Below are 18,380 nucleotides of genomic sequence, written 5' to 3' on the forward strand. Positions count from 1 at the left end.
CTTTACACCATCAGATCCTGACATACTTACCAACTCACTTCATCAAACAGCAGCACAGAAGCTCACGCTTTAAATAAAGAACATAATTGATTGAGGAAAACTGAGATATTCCTTATCAATAAATTGATCATTATATTTTTCTTTTTGTTGTGCTACTGGAAATAACATTTACCTTAGTGGATTGTTCTCTTTGCTAGACTCATCCCAACGTTTTACCTCTCATTTTAGAGAAACAGAGTGTTTTCTAGTGGATTTCAACCAAACTGGAACCAACCAAATTCATTTTGGTAGCATTCTGCATCCAATATTAAAACTTTTCAAAGACAGATTTGTTGTACGTCGGAGCAGTTTCTTTCGGGAAATATTGCTAACCTCTGCATAAGTTGAAAATACAGTGCAAAAATGCCTGTATCAGCAATAAAGCCTGTCACTGGCAAAAGACATTAGAAAGAATTTCAGAGTTAAGCTTGATGGAGCAAGCAGCCAGGCAAAATGATGGGAACAGTCCCTTGTAGCTTTGCACCAATGAGTTGTAAAATCTGGGAAGTTATTCGTGAGCCAAAGTTTCTAGCAGTGCAGCATCTTTCTAAAGAACAAACTCCCAGATCAGGGACCCAAAACTCTCCACAGGTTCATCTTCTGTTCATCGTTTTGGCTGAGGGTTTTGCCTGAGAAGAGAGGATGGTTCAGCCATGGAGGAGGCACCACCTCTGAAGTTGACAGTGTAGCCAGATTTCACAGCAAACCCGGATCAATGAGGGCTTATTTTCCAATGCAGCACTGCACGCCGTGGCGAGTCAGGGGTTGATTCCCAAACCGCTCAGTCATCCGTATGTGGGGAGAGGGGCAGGACAACAGAGAAACCACACACCGGAAGTCAGAGCTGTAGGCAGTGCGTCCGCCAGGCTCGAGCCAGAGCCTTGGCTTCCGTAGCTACAAAATTCACCCCTAACAGCTGACCTGGGATTCAGAATGAGGGATTATGTTTTCAACCCGTTTTCTATCTAACCTTTAAAATTATCAGGAAAGTTACGTAAAATGTAAAGCATGTGTAACTGATGCTCTTGTCTTCTCTAAGGCATGCAGAGCACTTGACAGATTGGAGGAGTTTTCACTTCCCTCTTGGCATTGACTCCTTCTGAACCCAGATTTGCACTGTATACTCTCCAGGTTACATATTCACTGATAATCACTGTAACCAAAATAGCTGGTTGTCTATGGGATTTTCCCCCCGTTTGAAATTGCAGATTCCCTGTAGACTGCAAGGTTTTCTACTTTGCATAACCTGCCAAAATCAAGGGCTTCTACATTATCAACAAAAAAAAATCTGCAGACTGAAAGGAGGAGGCATCAGAGACTGAGGAGACAGGCAGAAATCAAAAATCAACAGAGAGCACTGTTCTGTTATTCATTTCTATGGTTTATTATTTGGAAATACTATTTTTTAACTCAGTTCAGTATGCCCCAGAGCACATACATAACCAAGCAAAACCGGCCCCACTTCCACAGCAAATTAAGAAACGTCCATCCCTTTCCCTTTTTACCAATGCTCTGTTTCAAAATGTTTCAGTGCAATCTTCAAGTGGTGTCATCCTTCAGAGACTTCTTACCCCTCAGGTGAAATTCAGAGATTAAATTCAGGTGTAAACCGGTTTATTCTTCCATGCTGGTAGCATAGCTGGTAAAGAGCATGAGATTCATGTCCTGTTCCCAGGTCTGACTTGTTAAGTGACTTTCAGAACCAAACTTCACCTGCCTCTGCCTTCATTTCCCCTTCTGTAAAATGGAAATAACAATACCTAATGGTTGAAAAAGTCCCTTATAAGATCTCCGGGTTACTATAACAGCAAACTGTTGTATAAACTAATAATATCATACAGTGGATTTCTTTAAAAGCTGATATTCCTTTTGCAGCCTTATTGCACAAACCAAAAAGTACAAATAACATGTCCTAATTAAGAAACTGGGTTACTTAATAATTTACAGGAAGACACATTTTGGACATATAAAATTAACTAAAAAAAAAATCATTGTCTTGACATCAGATTACTGCATCTTAAGATGCCACCCCGAGCATCTGTCATGAGATGGTATCAGCTATCCTAAGTATGTCAGGACATGCCACAGAAGGTAAAGGCAATTTTAAAATAGCTACCATTAATTTCGCTGCTGAATGAGTTTCCCAAATTGAATATTGGGGACATCCAGCACATAAATCAGTGCACATTTCCAGCACACGATTCACCTTTACATCAGCTGGTGGCATCTGTTTTAAGGAGAATTGCTCTTCCCATTAAACGGCAGCCATTGGAACAGAGTAGCAATGAGTCTAATTCAGGGAAAGTGAGAACAGCATTCCCTGACACAAAGAGGGAAGTATGCTTAAAACAAATCCATTTTGAAAAAGGTATCAGGAAGTTTACGGCCAATGAATTATTTCAAATGTAATCATGTCACAGATGAACATTTCTTTCTTCTCCAACTGTAAACCCAATAAATGCCATCTGCAATTAAAACTCAACCAAGAGAATCAACTTGGATTCCTTTCTCCCAGGTTCCTCACTGCCGGCACTAACAGAAAAGCTGTGCGAGACCAAGCGATGCCAGTGCAGCTCTACTGCTGGCTCTGATTTATAGTAATTAGTCCTACAAGGAGGCGCAGGATCCAGCTTCTCCTTCCCCGGGTCTTGTGATTCTGCAGTGCTCACAAAGCAGGAAAGCTATAACAACTTCTTTTTGTCGCTCAAGTCAGCAGATGTGACTTGGAGAGCACACAGTGGCCAGATCTGCTGAGTAGGAAAGCGCCATTTTTACACAGTCACTTCTCAGAGTAGAACCAGGCTTTCGCTGACTGGTCCAAGGTCACAGGAATCAGTTGCAGTTGCTCCGGGAATACAGCCCAGAAGGACCAGTGCTCCAGAACTGAATCACATTACAGCCCTCGCTTTTCTTCATATTCTTTAACAAAATCTATGAAGTTAATATCGAAGTACACCACATATTACAATTTGCCCAGAAATAAAGTGCTGAGGAAGCCATCCCCATACATATTGGAGTCTCAGCTAAAACGTGAACCATCTGTCAGTGCCCTGTAGCTCTTGGATATATTTTCCCCTGTCCTACATACTCCACTACAAAATCAGGCTGACAATAAAAAAAAGCACTTGACACACCACCCCAAAGCAAGCTTACTGTTACCAAGCACTGTTCTGACATTAAACCCTCAGCTGCTTCATCATCTTAAATACAGTTTAATAATAATACCCAGATAATACCCAGAGGGACTTTGCAAACTTCAGCTTTCTTTTGCTTCTCAAAACATGAGATTAAAACAAACGCTGAATCCCTCCACCACAGGGAAGAGGGCGGTCTTTGCCATGGGTAACGTGCAGGATCAGGACACTTGCGTGGGACTCAGACTGTGTGTCGGAGTGAGACAGCAATGCTCTCCATCCAGATGCCACCAGTGTTTTCACTGTTCCCCATTGGGGAGATTTTTAGGGCAGTAAAGACCACTTTCTGGATGGTTATGAGCAGAGAAATATATATTTTTGTGTTGGAAATATTCAAATCAATTAAGCTGAAATCCTACAGCAGGAACCAAGTCCAGCTGTTAACAGAACCCCAAGCAGCAGGAAAACTGTGGGCTTTCCTCCTCTTCCTCCTTTTCTAGAGCAGATAAGTGGATCCCCTTGAATCTGTGTGCTGGAAAAATGTAAGGAGACACTCTGTGACCTGCAGAAGCTTCAGGGAGGCACTGATCTCTTTGCTCTGGGGTCTGCTGATAGGTCACAAAGGAATGGCTTTAAGGTGTGTCAAGGGACGTTCAGATTGGGTAGCAGGAAAATGTTCTTCACTGAAAGGTTGGTCAAGCAGTGGAACAAGCTCCCCCCAGGAAACGGCGACGTCCCCAGGCGTGTTGGTATTCCAGAAGCAACTGGACAATGCTCTTGGATGTATAATTTAACTTCAAGGTGTCCTGGGGTGCAGTCAGGCCTTGGACTTGACGGTCCTTGTGGGTAACTTTCAATTCGGGATTTTCTATGATTAGGAGATATCCATTGGCAGGCAGAACACACTTATTCCAAAATACAGCACCATGCACGCTTCTCTGAACAAAGTTGGCTGGAGCCAAGCTGTAACCAGGGCACCAGGGCAGCTGTGAGTCGCTGAACTGGGCTGGGGGCGAAGGCTGGGGCTGGGTGGCGGGCAGGCCTGTGATGCGTCTCGGCGCCTGTGACAGCACAGGGGACGAGTCACAATGGGGGATGGTTATGAGGGTGCCAGCAGGCAGCACTGCCCCAGGACGGCCTGGGCCAGCAGCGAGTGCACACACAGGGGGGAGGCTGGGCTGGACAAGGGCCGGGGCAGAAACGCGGGCCCCTGGGCGTGGGTGCTCACCCTGCATCGAGGCCCTGGCTGCGAGCGCCTTGGGCAGGGCACGCTGCTGCTGCCACCGGGCCTGGGCGCAGGCCTTTCTCCCTCCCAGCTGCCTCGTCCCCTCTCCTGCCTGTCCCCAGCTCCCTGCGGCTCCCGTCCCCGCTCCCCCACCACCATCTCCCTCCCTCCCAAGCCCCACTGAATTCCTTCTCTCTCCTGCAGGCCATGGCTATCACAAACCTCTTTGTCTGGGTTCTGCGAAGCGTATTCGCAAACGTGCTCATTGTCAGTGATGAGCTGGATGAACCCACACGTGAGTGCATGCACCAGCGTTTGGAGATGCTTATTGAGGACACAGATCGGCTGCTGCAGAAGCTGGACCAGATGATCCACAAGCAGAAACGTGCGACCTGGAGAGCCCTGCTCTTTGCTGCCTTGCGGCACTGGCAATTCTGGGCGATTGCTGGCATCCTGATCCTCCTGATTGTTGGGCTCTGCTGGTGCTTCAGGAAAAGGAGCCATGAGGCGGGCAGCAGCAGGGAAGAGGAGGAAGACAGTGAAGGAGAAGATGCTGCTGAGGCGACAGATTTGGGCACATACATTGCAATGCGCAACAAGTGGTCAGCTGATGAACTGTGGAACCGGAGTGAGTTGGTGCACGCACTGGTGGAAAGCCTCCTCATTGCTTGCCAATGGTCCAATTCCGTATCAAACGGTTTCTTCCCGGAGCTGGGACCAGCCATCGGGGTGGGCAGCGCCTTTGATTACTGGAGTTCCCGGGAAGATGAGCCTGTCTACTGCCAGCTCGTGCGCCTGAAGCCCCCCCGTGGGCACGCCTTCTGCCTGGAGCCGCACATCGTGGCAAAGGAGTCCCGCATCCGTGTCGAGCTGCAGTGCACATGCACTACTCAGGAGACGGTGGGGCCCATGCTGTGCTTCCTCCACGACCCCGAGGAGGAGCTCAGGAAGAAGCAGAAGCCCAGCCTCCTACACACCCTCTGCACCGGCTCCTATCTAGATGTGCAGAAAACTGCTTGCTGGTTGCAGGATTTGGTGAGCGAAAGCACGGCAAGCATGCGCCTCCTACGTTTACGGTACTACGTTCTGACCGTGCTGCCCTCCAGCCGCTCTTGCAAAGTGCAGATTAGAGATGTCTTTGGGAGAACCATGCTTGTTGAGATGATGTTTGGCATGCAGCTAGGCGACTCAGACATCTTCATGAGCAGCCAGCCTACAGAGGACATCTTCACCCCAAGCACAATGTGGACACTGAGCTGCACCTGGGCAGAGGCGAAGTTCTTGTGGCTGATGTTCGATCAGACCCCAGATGACAGCTTGCTCAGCTGCCTGCAACTCTGCACCCGCATGGTGGCAGGCACAGGCTTTTCCAGCTACACCTTGAAGACGGTGGTGATGCACCTCCTGACCACCACACCCCTGTCAGGCTGGCGCAGGAGGCATTTCCTACTGCGGCTGGATGACATCATGCGGTACCTGCGCTGCTGCTTGGAGGAGAAACGCCTCAACCACTTCTTCTTCGGTAATGAGAAGATTCCTGAGGAGATTGTCGTGCCCCCAGCCTTGCAAAGAGCGGAGCCACTCAACCTCTTCCAGCATCTGGTGCAGGATCCGGCTGCCCACGAGCAGGCAATGCGGGACTTCGAGGAGCTGCAACATCGGCTTACAACACAGCTCTTCTTCTCGGGGCACTGAAAGTGGTCTTCACGCACAGAGCCGTGTTTGCAGAGTTCACAGCTAAGGACATCGGAAAGGAACCTGGCAACAGAGATTCCTGTTACTACCTGGACAGTGAGCTCCCTTCCTCTTCGAGAGAGTCCATTCCCTCTGGGGGCTTTCCCCTGTGCAAAGATGCCAATAAATCTCTTGTGTCACATCGAAACAAACACTGCGTCTGTGAGGGTGTAGCCTATGGAAAGGGCTCTGGGGGCTGTGCTTGATGGTCAGCTCCACAGAATCGCAGATTCGTAGAAGAGTTACTCTTGGAAAGGACCTTAAGATAAGCTAGTTCCAACCCCTCTGCCACGGGCAGGAACGCCTCACCCTAGACCATGTCACCCAAGGCTCTGTCCAACCCGGCCTTGAACACTGCCATGGATGGAGCATTTACCACTACTTTGGGCAACCTGTTCCAGTGCCTCACCACCCCCAGAGGAAAGAGCTTCTTCCTTATATGTAACCTGAACTTCCCCTGTTTTAGTCTGAATGCATTACCCCTTGACCTATCGCTACAGTCCTTGATGAGGAGTCCCTCTCCAGCATCCCTGCGTGCCCCCCTCAGATATTGGAAGAGTGCTATGAGGGCACCATGCAGCCTTCTCTTCTCCAGGCTGAACAGCCTCAACTTCCTCAGCCTGTCTTCACGCGGGAGGTGTTCCGGCCCCCTTATCATCCTTGCGGTCTGAAGCACAAAACCAAAAACATCAACATACCAGTTACTTCAGTAATAATGAATCTTGGAATGGACTTCTAAGAAAAGCGGGTGTCAACTACAGAACTTATCTGAAGTCATAGGTCAGGTTTCCTATTCTCACTGAAAATAAATTTCAGGAACGAATACACAGCTACTTGAAATGTTGCATAATGACGTGAAAATGTGAACAAAGGTGCCATAAAACCTAATAATGTGTGCCTTATGACAACGTACTGTTGCACGCAAACTCACAGAAGAGGCTATTTCCAACACTCTCGCAACAGCAATGCGGAAACTCAAGTCAAAATTACACAAGAATTACTTCCTCCTCCCACAATTCCATAAATCGCATTCCCTAGATAGCGACGGTTCCTGTAAGGGAACACCTTGAAGTGTGAATTGTAGGAGCAATTTCAATAAATCCTGCATTTAAGGGCAACATTACTGACACTTGGCCCAGAGACACAAGTTATAATATTGACCCTGTATTCATATGCCGCTCTTATTCTTTGCACCAAATGGAAATACTAGCCAGAGAGAATTAACTTCACATCAGTATTAGCTGGCTTCTTAGCAAGTTACAAAGTCTCTCCATCAAAATGTGACTTTGCAAGTAGAATCATAGAATAGTTTGGGTTGGAAGGGACCTCCAAAGGTCATCTAGTCCAACCCCCCTGCAGTGAGCAGGGACATCTGCAACTAGATCAGGTCGCTCAGAACCACCTCCAGCCTGGCCATGAACGTCTCCAGGTATGGCACATCTACCACCCCTTTGGGCAACCTGCTCCAGTATTTTACCACTCTCACTCTAATTTCTGACAACCAGTTTTGCATGGGAGTGCTTTATCTGAGACATGTTTTTTTTCCTGTAAGGGAATTAGATTAAAAAAAACAAAACAACCAACAAACAAAACCAAAACCAAATCACTCAATCTTCCGGCAATTTCATCAGACAATTTTATCGATAGTAGAAAAGGATTATGCAGAAGTTCAAGATTAGTTAGTAAACTGTGTTATGGAAGCACAGTGAAGAAGTACTCCAGACAAACCAGGTTCATCACGTTTTATAGCAGAACCTTAACCTTTATTCTATCTGAATTGAAGCAGTATAGAATCACCTTCCCAAACATTTCCCATTAGAACTAAGCAAGAAGTAGGTTCATATTTTTTTCCAAAAAGACCGATTAAGCAGAGCAGATAATAAATTTCTTCTGAGTGTAGAGAAAACAAGTTACAGAGTTATCTGCCAGCAGGCTGTAGTTCTGAATATCCATTATACATTCCTAAATCAAAGTAACGAAACGCAAACATAGGCGTGCATAATAGCCATTAATGGCTTGTCCACGGTCATATGGTGTGTCCAAAAGAGAGGAAGAATGATGATATAGATGTCCTGATTTCACTTACAAACTGAAGATCAAAGACAGTGGGAAAAATAACCCTGCTGTAGGACCTGAACCTCAGCACCACTGAATTTCTCCTGCAAGAACACAGCCAGGCAGCCACCTGCAAAATCCTTTTGTGTTTTAGAATCATAGAATAGTTAGGGTTGGACAGGACCTTAAGATACCTAGTTCCAACCCTCCAGCCACGGCACGGATGCCTCACCCTTGACCATGTGGCCCACGGCTCTGTCCATCCTGGCCTCGAACACTGCCAGCGATGGAGCATTTACCACTTCTTTGGGCAACCTGTTCCAGTGCCTCACCGCCCCCGCAGTAAAGAACTTCTTCCTTATATCTAACCTGATATCTTAGTCAACGAGACAGCAGCCTTTGTTGAATATCGCACCTCTGACACCTCTCAATGTACTCAGAAAAGAGCCGCAGAAGGCTTGAGTAACTAACATCCAAGCATCACTCACCTGAAATACAGCATATGGATAGATTCCTTCAGATACGAATAGAGCTCTTCTGTGTTAATATTATACTGAACAACTCTGACAGGCTGTAAAGTAAAAATATCCACAGTCATCTTAAATACGAAGCAGTGCTTATATATAAACATATACACGAGATATAGATACATTTATATGAGATAATAAATTACATCTGAGCATATATAATCTGACACACATAAACAAGCACGCAGTCTTGCCTGATTTGTGCTATGTCCATAACGATGCATCTTATAAACTCACCCTATTACTCAAGTCCAGAGTTTAGTCACGCTAATTTTTGGTACTGGTAACAGCTTATCACAACATTAGTTTTCCAAAAGCTGCCATCCTCTACTGAAATGAAAAAAGGCAAACAAAACATAGCTAGGCCAAGAAATTTGTCAATAAATGCCCCAAACACGCATGGGTGATGAGTACCAATTAACATCGGCATTGGTACCACACTTAGGTGTTATCTAGTTAGAACAGCAGCAGTTATAAGATAATGAGAAATAGCTTCTGATGGACAGAAAACATACCTGCAAATTCTTTCTGTACCGGAACATACCAAACGTGATAAAGGTAAAACAGTTCAGGTAAAACAGCTTACCTTTGTGACATCAGGTTTCTTTATTTCACTAGGAATAATGCATCTTGGTCCTGTTTCTCCTGCAAAACCACACCTAAAAGAAAATGTAGAAAACCTTATCATCTCAAGTCACCATTTAACATCGTGGGCCTAGGAACCATCACAGAGTAATTAATTAGGCGTATTTCTGTGACTGCAAAGAGGTGCTTTGCACACCGCTTTTCTGTCGAGCCATTTTGTATGAGAAAGATTTTGTACCTTCTTATTGACTGACCCTCAGCTGCATTAAACAAAACAAGTTTTCTTCACTTCTGTAAGGACTGTAGTGCTCAATTCTGATCTGCCTCCTACCTTCCACTCAGTACACTTTGTAATAATCCACGTGCAACCTTCCTTATTGCCTGTTAAATTTCCAAAGAAATACCTTCCTGTATCCTCCACACAGACCCAGTTTTCACAGAATCTCATTAAACACAGGAAATAGGATTAGGGATGGCTCGAGGCTTGATTACACTCAGCACACCTGCTTGCGGGGCACAGAACGATCTTCCTGTCCTCCTTTATCATATTTACAGGTGAGCTTAAACACGCAGAAGTGCAATCTTTCCCTACAGCCGCCCGCCAGTGTGAACAACCACCCGGGCATGTCTCCAGCCCAGGCCTGCAGCAGGACAGAGGGACAGCCGTGGTCTCCCACACGCCATCCCGGCAGGAGGAAACCTTCTCCGGGGTTTCTCCCAGAGGACACACCGAGCCCCGCAGGACGGCACCCCCCGCCCCCCAGTGCCCCGGGGACCCGCTCGCCGGGAACAAAGAGCCGCGCCGAGGATGCGCTGCCCCGCGGGCAGCCAAGCATCGTCACCCGCGAAACAGTAAAGCAGAATGAACGAACGCGGGGACAATCCAGCTTGGGGGCGCCGTGTCCCTCCCTTCACCCCGGACACCCCCCGGCCTCACCTGTCTCCCGCCGCCGCCGCCGACTCCCCAGCGCCGCGCTCGCCCCCCGCACCCCGCGGCCGCTCGGGCGGGGCGGGGCGGAGCGGAGCGAGCCGGCCCCGGGGCGGTGCCGGGACCGGACCAGCGCCGGCTCCGCCTGCCCGCGGGGGGTCCTGCACCGGCAGCAGCCACATCGGCGCGTGGAGGGCGGACGCCTTCGCCGTTTGATCCCGTCTCCAAAAGGAAGTTTTAGCACCCGGCTCTTCCCCCCACCAGCTGGGATCAGAGTCCAACCCAACAGGCTCCTTCGCTTTGCTCGCAGGAAGCTGCAGAAGCGAGGCCTGCAGTACTCTTAAGCAGTTTTCCATCTGTTACAGATTCTCCTCCAGTTTTCAGCTACAGAGGTCACCTTCCCCCGGTAATCTCTCTACAAACAACGAGGGCTTTTTAAGTGATATCCCTCACAACCCTTAGCAGAGCTTAGTTCAGTTTCTTTGTTTTGGTGCTTCGTTCTAAACACCTACTTGGCCAAGGAGAAAGAAATCTCAAAGATTTTTACACTTCTTCCCCCCCCCCCACCTGGTTTTTTCCACACCAGGAACCCCACAGCTAGCCTAAGAGGACTAGAAACCTTTACACCATCAGATCCTGACATACTTACCAACTCACTTCATCAAACAGCAGCACAGAAGCTCACGCTTTAAATAAAGAACATAATTGATTGAGGAAAACTGAGATATTCCTTATCAATAAATTGATCATTATATTTTTCTTTTTGTTGTGCTACTGGAAATAACATTTACCTTAGTGGATTGTTCTCTTTGCTAGACTCATCCCAACGTTTTACCTCTCATTTTAGAGAAACAGAGTGTTTTCTAGTGGATTTCAACCAAACTGGAACCAACCAAATTCATTTTGGTAGCATTCTGCATCCAATATTAAAACTTTTCAAAGACAGATTTGTTGTACGTCGGAGCAGTTTCTTTCGGGAAATATTGCTAACCTCTGCATAAGTTGAAAATACAGTGCAAAAATGCCTGTATCAGCAATAAAGCCTGTCACTGGCAAAAGACATTAGAAAGAATTTCAGAGTTAAGCTTGATGGAGCAAGCAGCCAGGCAAAATGATGGGAACAGTCCCTTGTAGCTTTGCACCAATGAATTGTAAAATCTGGGAAGTTATTCGTGAGCCAAAGTTTCTAGCAGTGCAGCATCTTTCTAAAGAACAAACTCCCAGATCAGGGACCCAAAACTCTCCACAGGTTCATCTTCTGTTCATCGTTTTGGCTGAGGGTTTTGCCTGAGAAGAGAGGATGGTTCAGCCATGGAGGAGGCACCACCTCTGAAGTTGACAGTGTAGCCAGATTTCACAGCAAACCCGGATCAATGAGGGCTTATTTTCCAATGCAGCACTGCACGCCGTGGCGAGTCAGGGGTTGATTCCCAAACCGCTCAGTCATCCGTATGTGGGGAGAGGGGCAGGACAACAGAGAAACCACACACCGGAAGTCAGAGCTGTAGGCAGTGCGTCCGCCAGGCTCGAGCCAGAGCCTTGGCTTCCGTAGCTACAAAATTCACCCCTAACAGCTGACCTGGGATTCAGAATGAGGGATTATGTTTTCAACCCGTTTTCTATCTAACCTTTAAAATTATCAGGAAAGTTACGTAAAATGTAAAGCATGTGTAACTGATGCTCTTGTCTTCTCTAAGGCATGCAGAGCACTTGACAGATTGGAGGAGTTTTCACTTCCCTCTTGGCATTGACTCCTTCTGAACCCAGATTTGCACTGTATACTCTCCAGGTTACATATTCACTGATAATCACTGTAACCAAAATAGCTGGTTGTCTATGGGATTTTCCCCCCGTTTGAAATTGCAGATTCCCTGTAGACTGCAAGGTTTTCTACTTTGCATAACCTGCCAAAATCAAGGGCTTCTACATTATCAACAAAAAAAAATCTGCAGACTGAAAGGAGGAGGCATCAGAGACTGAGGAGACAGGCAGAAATCAAAAATCAACAGAGAGCACTGTTCTGTTATTCATTTCTATGGTTTATTATTTGGAAATACTATTTTTTAACTCAGTTCAGTATGCCCCAGAGCACATACATAACCAAGCAAAACCGGCCCCACTTCCACAGCAAATTAAGAAACGTCCATCCCTTTCCCTTTTTACCAATGCTCTGTTTCAAAATGTTTCAGTGCAATCTTCAAGTGGTGTCATCCTTCAGAGACTTCTTACCCCTCAGGTGAAATTCAGAGATTAAATTCAGGTGTAAACCGGTTTATTCTTCCATGCTGGTAGCATAGCTGGTAAAGAGCATGAGATTCATGTCCTGTTCCCAGGTCTGACTTGTTAAGTGACTTTCAGAACCAAACTTCACCTGCCTCTGCCTTCATTTCCCCTTCTGTAAAATGGAAATAACAATACCTAATGGTTGAAAAAGTCCCTTATAAGATCTCCGGGTTACTATAACAGCAAACTGTTGTATAAACTAATAATATCATACAGTGGATTTCTTTAAAAGCTGATATTCCTTTTGCAGCCTTATTGCACAAACCAAAAAGTACAAATAACATGTCCTAATTAAGAAACTGGGTTACTTAATAATTTACAGGAAGACACATTTTGGACATATAAAATTAACTAAAAAAAAAATCATTGTCTTGACATCAGATTACTGCATCTTAAGATGCCACCCCGAGCATCTGTCATGAGATGGTATCAGCTATCCTAAGTATGTCAGGACATGCCACAGAAGGTAAAGGCAATTTTAAAATAGCTACCATTAATTTCGCTGCTGAATGAGTTTCCCAAATTGAATATTGGGGACATCCAGCACATAAATCAGTGCACATTTCCAGCACACGATTCACCTTTACATCAGCTGGTGGCATCTGTTTTAAGGAGAATTGCTCTTCCCATTAAACGGCAGCCATTGGAACAGAGTAGCAATGAGTCTAATTCAGGGAAAGTGAGAACAGCATTCCCTGACACAAAGAGGGAAGTATGCTTAAAACAAATCCATTTTGAAAAAGGTATCAGGAAGTTTACGGCCAATGAATTATTTCAAATGTAATCATGTCACAGATGAACATTTCTTTCTTCTCCAACTGTAAACCCAATAAATGCCATCTGCAATTAAAACTCAACCAAGAGAATCAACTTGGATTCCTTTCTCCCAGGTTCCTCACTGCCGGCACTAACAGAAAAGCTGTGCGAGACCAAGCGATGCCAGTGCAGCTCTACTGCTGGCTCTGATTTATAGTAATTAGTCCTACAAGGAGGCGCAGGATCCAGCTTCTCCTTCCCCGGGTCTTGTGATTCTGCAGTGCTCACAAAGCAGGAAAGCTATAACAACTTCTTTTTGTCGCTCAAGTCAGCAGATGTGACTTGGAGAGCACACAGTGGCCAGATCTGCTGAGTAGGAAAGCGCCATTTTTACACAGTCACTTCTCAGAGTAGAACCAGGCTTTCGCTGACTGGTCCAAGGTCACAGGAATCAGTTGCAGTTGCTCCGGGAATACAGCCCAGAAGGACCAGTGCTCCAGAACTGAATCACATTACAGCCCTCGCTTTTCTTCATATTCTTTAACAAAATCTATGAAGTTAATATCGAAGTACACCACATATTACAATTTGCCCAGAAATAAAGTGCTGAGGAAGCCATCCCCATACATATTGGAGTCTCAGCTAAAACGTGAACCATCTGTCAGTGCCCTGTAGCTCTTGGATATATTTTCCCCTGTCCTACATACTCCACTACAAAATCAGGCTGACAATAAAAAAAAGCACTTGACACACCACCCCAAAGCAAGCTTACTGTTACCAAGCACTGTTCTGACATTAAACCCTCAGCTGCTTCATCATCTTAAATACAGTTTAATAATAATACCCAGATAATACCCAGAGGGACTTTGCAAACTTCAGCTTTCTTTTGCTTCTCAAAACATGAGATTAAAACAAACGCTGAATCCCTCCACCACAGGGAAGAGGGCGGTCTTTGCCATGGGTAACGTGCAGGATCAGGACACTTGCGTGGGACTCAGACTGTGTGTCGGAGTGAGACAGCAATGCTCTCCATCCAGATGCCACCAGTGTTTTCACTGTTCCCCATTGGGGAGATTTTTAGGGCAGTAAAGACCACTTTCTGGATGGTTATGAGCAGAGAAATATATATTTTTGTGTTGGAAATATTCAAATCAATTAAGCTGAAATCCTACAGCAGGAACCAAGTCCAGCTGTTAACAGAACCCCAAGCAGCAGGAAAACTGTGGGCTTTCCTCCTCTTCCTCCTTTTCTAGAGCAGATAAGTGGATCCCCTTGAATCTGTGTGCTGGAAAAATGTAAGGAGACACTCTGTGACCTGCAGAAGCTTCAGGGAGGCACTGATCTCTTTGCTCTGGGGTCTGCTGATAGGTCACAAAGGAATGGCTTTAAGGTGTGTCAAGGGACGTTCAGATTGGGTAGCAGGAAAATGTTCTTCACTGAAAGGTTGGTCAAGCAGTGGAACAAGCTCCCCCCAGGAAACGGCGACGTCCCCAGGCGTGTTGGTATTCCAGAAGCAACTGGACAATGCTCTTGGATGTATAATTTAACTTCAAGGTGTCCTGGGGTGCAGTCAGGCCTTGGACTTGACGGTCCTTGTGGGTAACTTTCAATTCGGGATTTTCTATGATTAGGAGATATCCATTGGCAGGCAGAACACACTTATTCCAAAATACAGCACCATGCACGCTTCTCTGAACAAAGTTGGCTGGAGCCAAGCTGTAACCAGGGCACCAGGGCAGCTGTGAGTCGCTGAACTGGGCTGGGGGCGAAGGCTGGGGCTGGGTGGCGGGCAGGCCTGTGATGCGTCTCGGCGCCTGTGACAGCACAGGGGACGAGTCACAATGGGGGATGGTTATGAGGGTGCCAGCAGGCAGCACTGCCCCAGGACGGCCTGGGCCAGCAGCGAGTGCACACACAGGGGGGAGGCTGGGCTGGACAAGGGCCGGGGCAGAAACGCGGGCCCCTGGGCGTGGGTGCTCACCCTGCATCGAGGCCCTGGCTGCGAGCGCCTGGGCAGGGCACGCTGCTGCTGCCACCGGGCCTGGGCGCAGGCCTTTCTCCCTCCCAGCTGCCTCGTCCCCTCTCCTGCCTGTCCCCAGCTCCCTGCGGCTCCCGTCCCCGCTCCCCCCACCACCATCTCCCTCCCTCCCAAGCCCCACTGAATTCCTTCTCTCTCCTGCAGGCCATGGCTATCACAAACCTCTTTGTCTGGGTTCTGCGAAGCGTATTCGCAAACGTGCTCATTGTCAGTGATGAGCTGGATGAACCCACACGTGAGTGCATGCACCAGCGTTTGGAGATGCTTATTGAGGACACAGATCGGCTGCTGCAGAAGCTGGACCAGATGATCCACAAGCAGAAACGTGCGACCTGGAGAGCCCTGCTCTTTGCTGCCTTGCGGCACTGGCAATTCTGGGCGATTGCTGGCATCCTGATCCTCCTGATTGTTGGGCTCTGCTGGTGCTTCAGGAAAAGGAGCCATGAGGCGGGCAGCAGCAGGGAAGAGGAGGAAGACAGTGAAGGAGAAGATGCTGCTGAGGCGACAGATTTGGGCACATACATTGCAATGCGCAACAAGTGGTCAGCTGATGAACTGTGGAACCGGAGTGAGTTGGTGCACGCACTGGTGGAAAGCCTCCTCATTGCTTGCCAATGGTCCAATTCCGTATCAAACGGTTTCTTCCCGGAGCTGGGACCAGCCATCGGGGTGGGCAGCGCCTTTGATTACTGGAGTTCCCGGGAAGATGAGCCTGTCTACTGCCAGCTCGTGCGCCTGAAGCCCCCCCGTGGGCACGCCTTCTGCCTGGAGCCGCACATCGTGGCAAAGGAGTCCCGCATCCGTGTCGAGCTGCAGTGCACATGCACTACTCAGGAGACGGTGGGGCCCATGCTGTGCTTCCTCCACGACCCCGAGGAGGAGCTCAGGAAGAAGCAGAAGCCCAGCCTCCTACACACCCTCTGCACCGGCTCCTATCTAGATGTGCAGAAAACTGCTTGCTGGTTGCAGGATTTGGTGAGCGAAAGCACGGCAAGCATGCGCCTCCTACGTTTACGGTACTACGTTCTGACCGTGCTGCCCTCCAGCCGCTCTTGCAAAGTGCAGATTAGAGATGTCTTTGGGAGAACCATGCTGGTTGAGATGATGTTTGGCATGCAGCTAGGCGACTCAGACATCTTCATGAGCAGCCAGCCTACAGAGGACATCTTCACCCCAAGCACAATGTGGACACTGAGCTGCACCTGGGCAGAGGCGAAGTTCTTGTGGCTGATGTTCGATCAGACCCCAGATGACAGCTTGCTCAGCTGCCTGCAACTCTGCACCCGCATGGTGGCAGGCACAGGCTTTTCCAGCTACACCTTGAAGACGGTGGTGATGCACCTCCTGACCACCACACCCCTGTCAGGCTGGCGCAGGAGGCATTTCCTACTGCGGCTGGATGACATCATGCGGTACCTGCGCTGCTGCTTGGAGGAGAAACGCCTCAACCACTTCTTCTTCGGTAATGAGAAGATTCCTGAGGAGATTGTCGTGCCCCCAGCCTTGCAAAGAGCGGAGCCACTCAACCTCTTCCAGCATCTGGTGCAGGATCCGGCTGCCCACGAGCAGGCAATGCGGGACTTCGAGGAGCTGCAACATCGGCTTACAACACAGCTCTTCTTCTCGGGGCACTGAAAGTGGTCTTCACGCACAGAGCCGTGTTTGCAGAGTTCACAGCTAAGGACATCGGAAAGGAACCTGGCAACAGAGATTCCTGTTACTACCTGGACAGTGAGCTCCCTTCCTCTTCGAGAGAGTCCATTCCCTCTGGGGGCTTTCCCCTGTGCAAAGATGCCAATAAATCTCTTGTGTCACATCGAAACAAACACTGCGTCTGTGAGGGTGTAGCCTATGGAAAGGGCTCTGGGGGCTGTGCTTGATGGTCAGCTCCACAGAATCGCAGATTCGTAGAAGAGTTACTCTTGGAAAGGACCTTAAGATAAGCTAGTTCCAACCCCTCTGCCACGGGCAGGAACGCCTCACCCTAGACCATGTCACCCAAGGCTCTGTCCAACCCGGCCTTGAACACTGCCATGGATGGAGCATTTACCACTACTTTGGGCAACCTGTTCCAGTGCCTCACCACCCCCAGAGGAAAGAGCTTCTTCCTTATATGTAACCTGAACTTCCCCTGTTTTAGTCTGAATGCATTACCCCTTGACCTATCGCTACAGTCCTTGATGAGGAGTCCCTCTCCAGCATCCCTGCGTGCCCCCCTCAGATATTGGAAGAGTGCTATGAGGGCACCATGCAGCCTTCTCTTCTCCAGGCTGAACAGCCTCAACTTCCTCAGCCTGTCTTCACGCGGGAGGTGTTCCGGCCCCCTTATCATCCTTGCGGTCTGAAGCACAAAACCAAAAACATCAACATACCAGTTACTTCAGTAATAATGAATCTTGGAATGGACTTCTAAGAAAAGCGGGTGTCAACTACAGAACTTATCTGAAGTCATAGGTCAGGTTTCCTATTCTCACTGAAAATAAATTTCAGGAACGAATACACAGCTACTTGAAATGTTGCATAATGACGTGAAAATGTGAACAAAGGTGCCATAAAACCTAATAATGTGTGCCTTTATGACAACGTACTGTTGCACGCAAACTCACAGAAGAGGCTATTTCCAACACTCTCGCAACAGCAATGCGGAAACTCAAGTCAAAATTACACAAGAATTACTTCCTCCTCCCACAATTCCATAAATCGCATTCCCTAGATAGCGACGGTTCCTGTAAGGGAACACCTTGAAGTGTGAATTGTAGGAGCAATTTCAATAAATCCTGCATTTAAGGGCAACATTACTGACACTTGGCCCAGAGACACAAGTTATAATATTGACCCTGTATTCATATGCCGCTCTTATTCTTTGCACCAAATGGAAATACTAGCCAGAGAGAATTAACTTCACATCAGTATTAGCTGGCTTCTTAGCAAGTTACAAAGTCTCTCCATCAAAATGTGACTTTGCAAGTAGAATCATAGAATAGTTTGGGTTGGAAGGGACCTCCAAAGGTCATCTAGTCCAACCCCCCTGCAGTGAGCAGGGACATCTGCAACTAGATCAGGTCGCTCAGAACCA

At 47.7% G+C, this 18,380-nt stretch overlaps 1 protein-coding gene across 17 annotated transcripts in view; it reads right to left on the minus strand.

The window, feature by feature from the left end:
• Positions 1-1,399: 1,399 nt before the first annotated feature.
• The window catches only part of LOC115606725, a 57,133-nt gene continuing 40,152 nt past the window's right edge, over positions 1,400-18,380 (minus strand). For 10 of the 17 annotated variants that reach the window (XM_030483130.2, XM_030483122.1, XM_030483129.1 and 7 more), the window contains 3 exons: positions 9,301-9,373; positions 8,676-8,758; positions 1,400-6,156 (listed from right to left, as the gene is read on the minus strand). In XM_030483130.2, coding sequence (XP_030338990.1) covers positions 5,772-6,156; positions 8,676-8,758; positions 9,301-9,373 — 541 coding nt within the window. In that variant the 3' untranslated portion in view covers positions 1,400-5,771. Of the gene's footprint in view, positions 6,800-8,675; positions 8,759-8,951; positions 9,045-9,300; positions 9,374-12,245; positions 17,003-17,366; positions 17,646-18,380 lie in introns of those variants that run through there. The other 7 variants (XR_003990987.1, XR_003990985.1, XM_030483135.1 and 4 more) reach the window with 7 other exon arrangements.

This window comes from Strigops habroptila, chromosome 4, assembly GCF_004027225.2.
Source record: "Strigops habroptila isolate Jane chromosome 4, bStrHab1.2.pri, whole genome shotgun sequence".
NCBI classification, from domain to species: Eukaryota; Metazoa; Chordata; class Aves; order Psittaciformes; family Psittacidae; genus Strigops; species Strigops habroptila.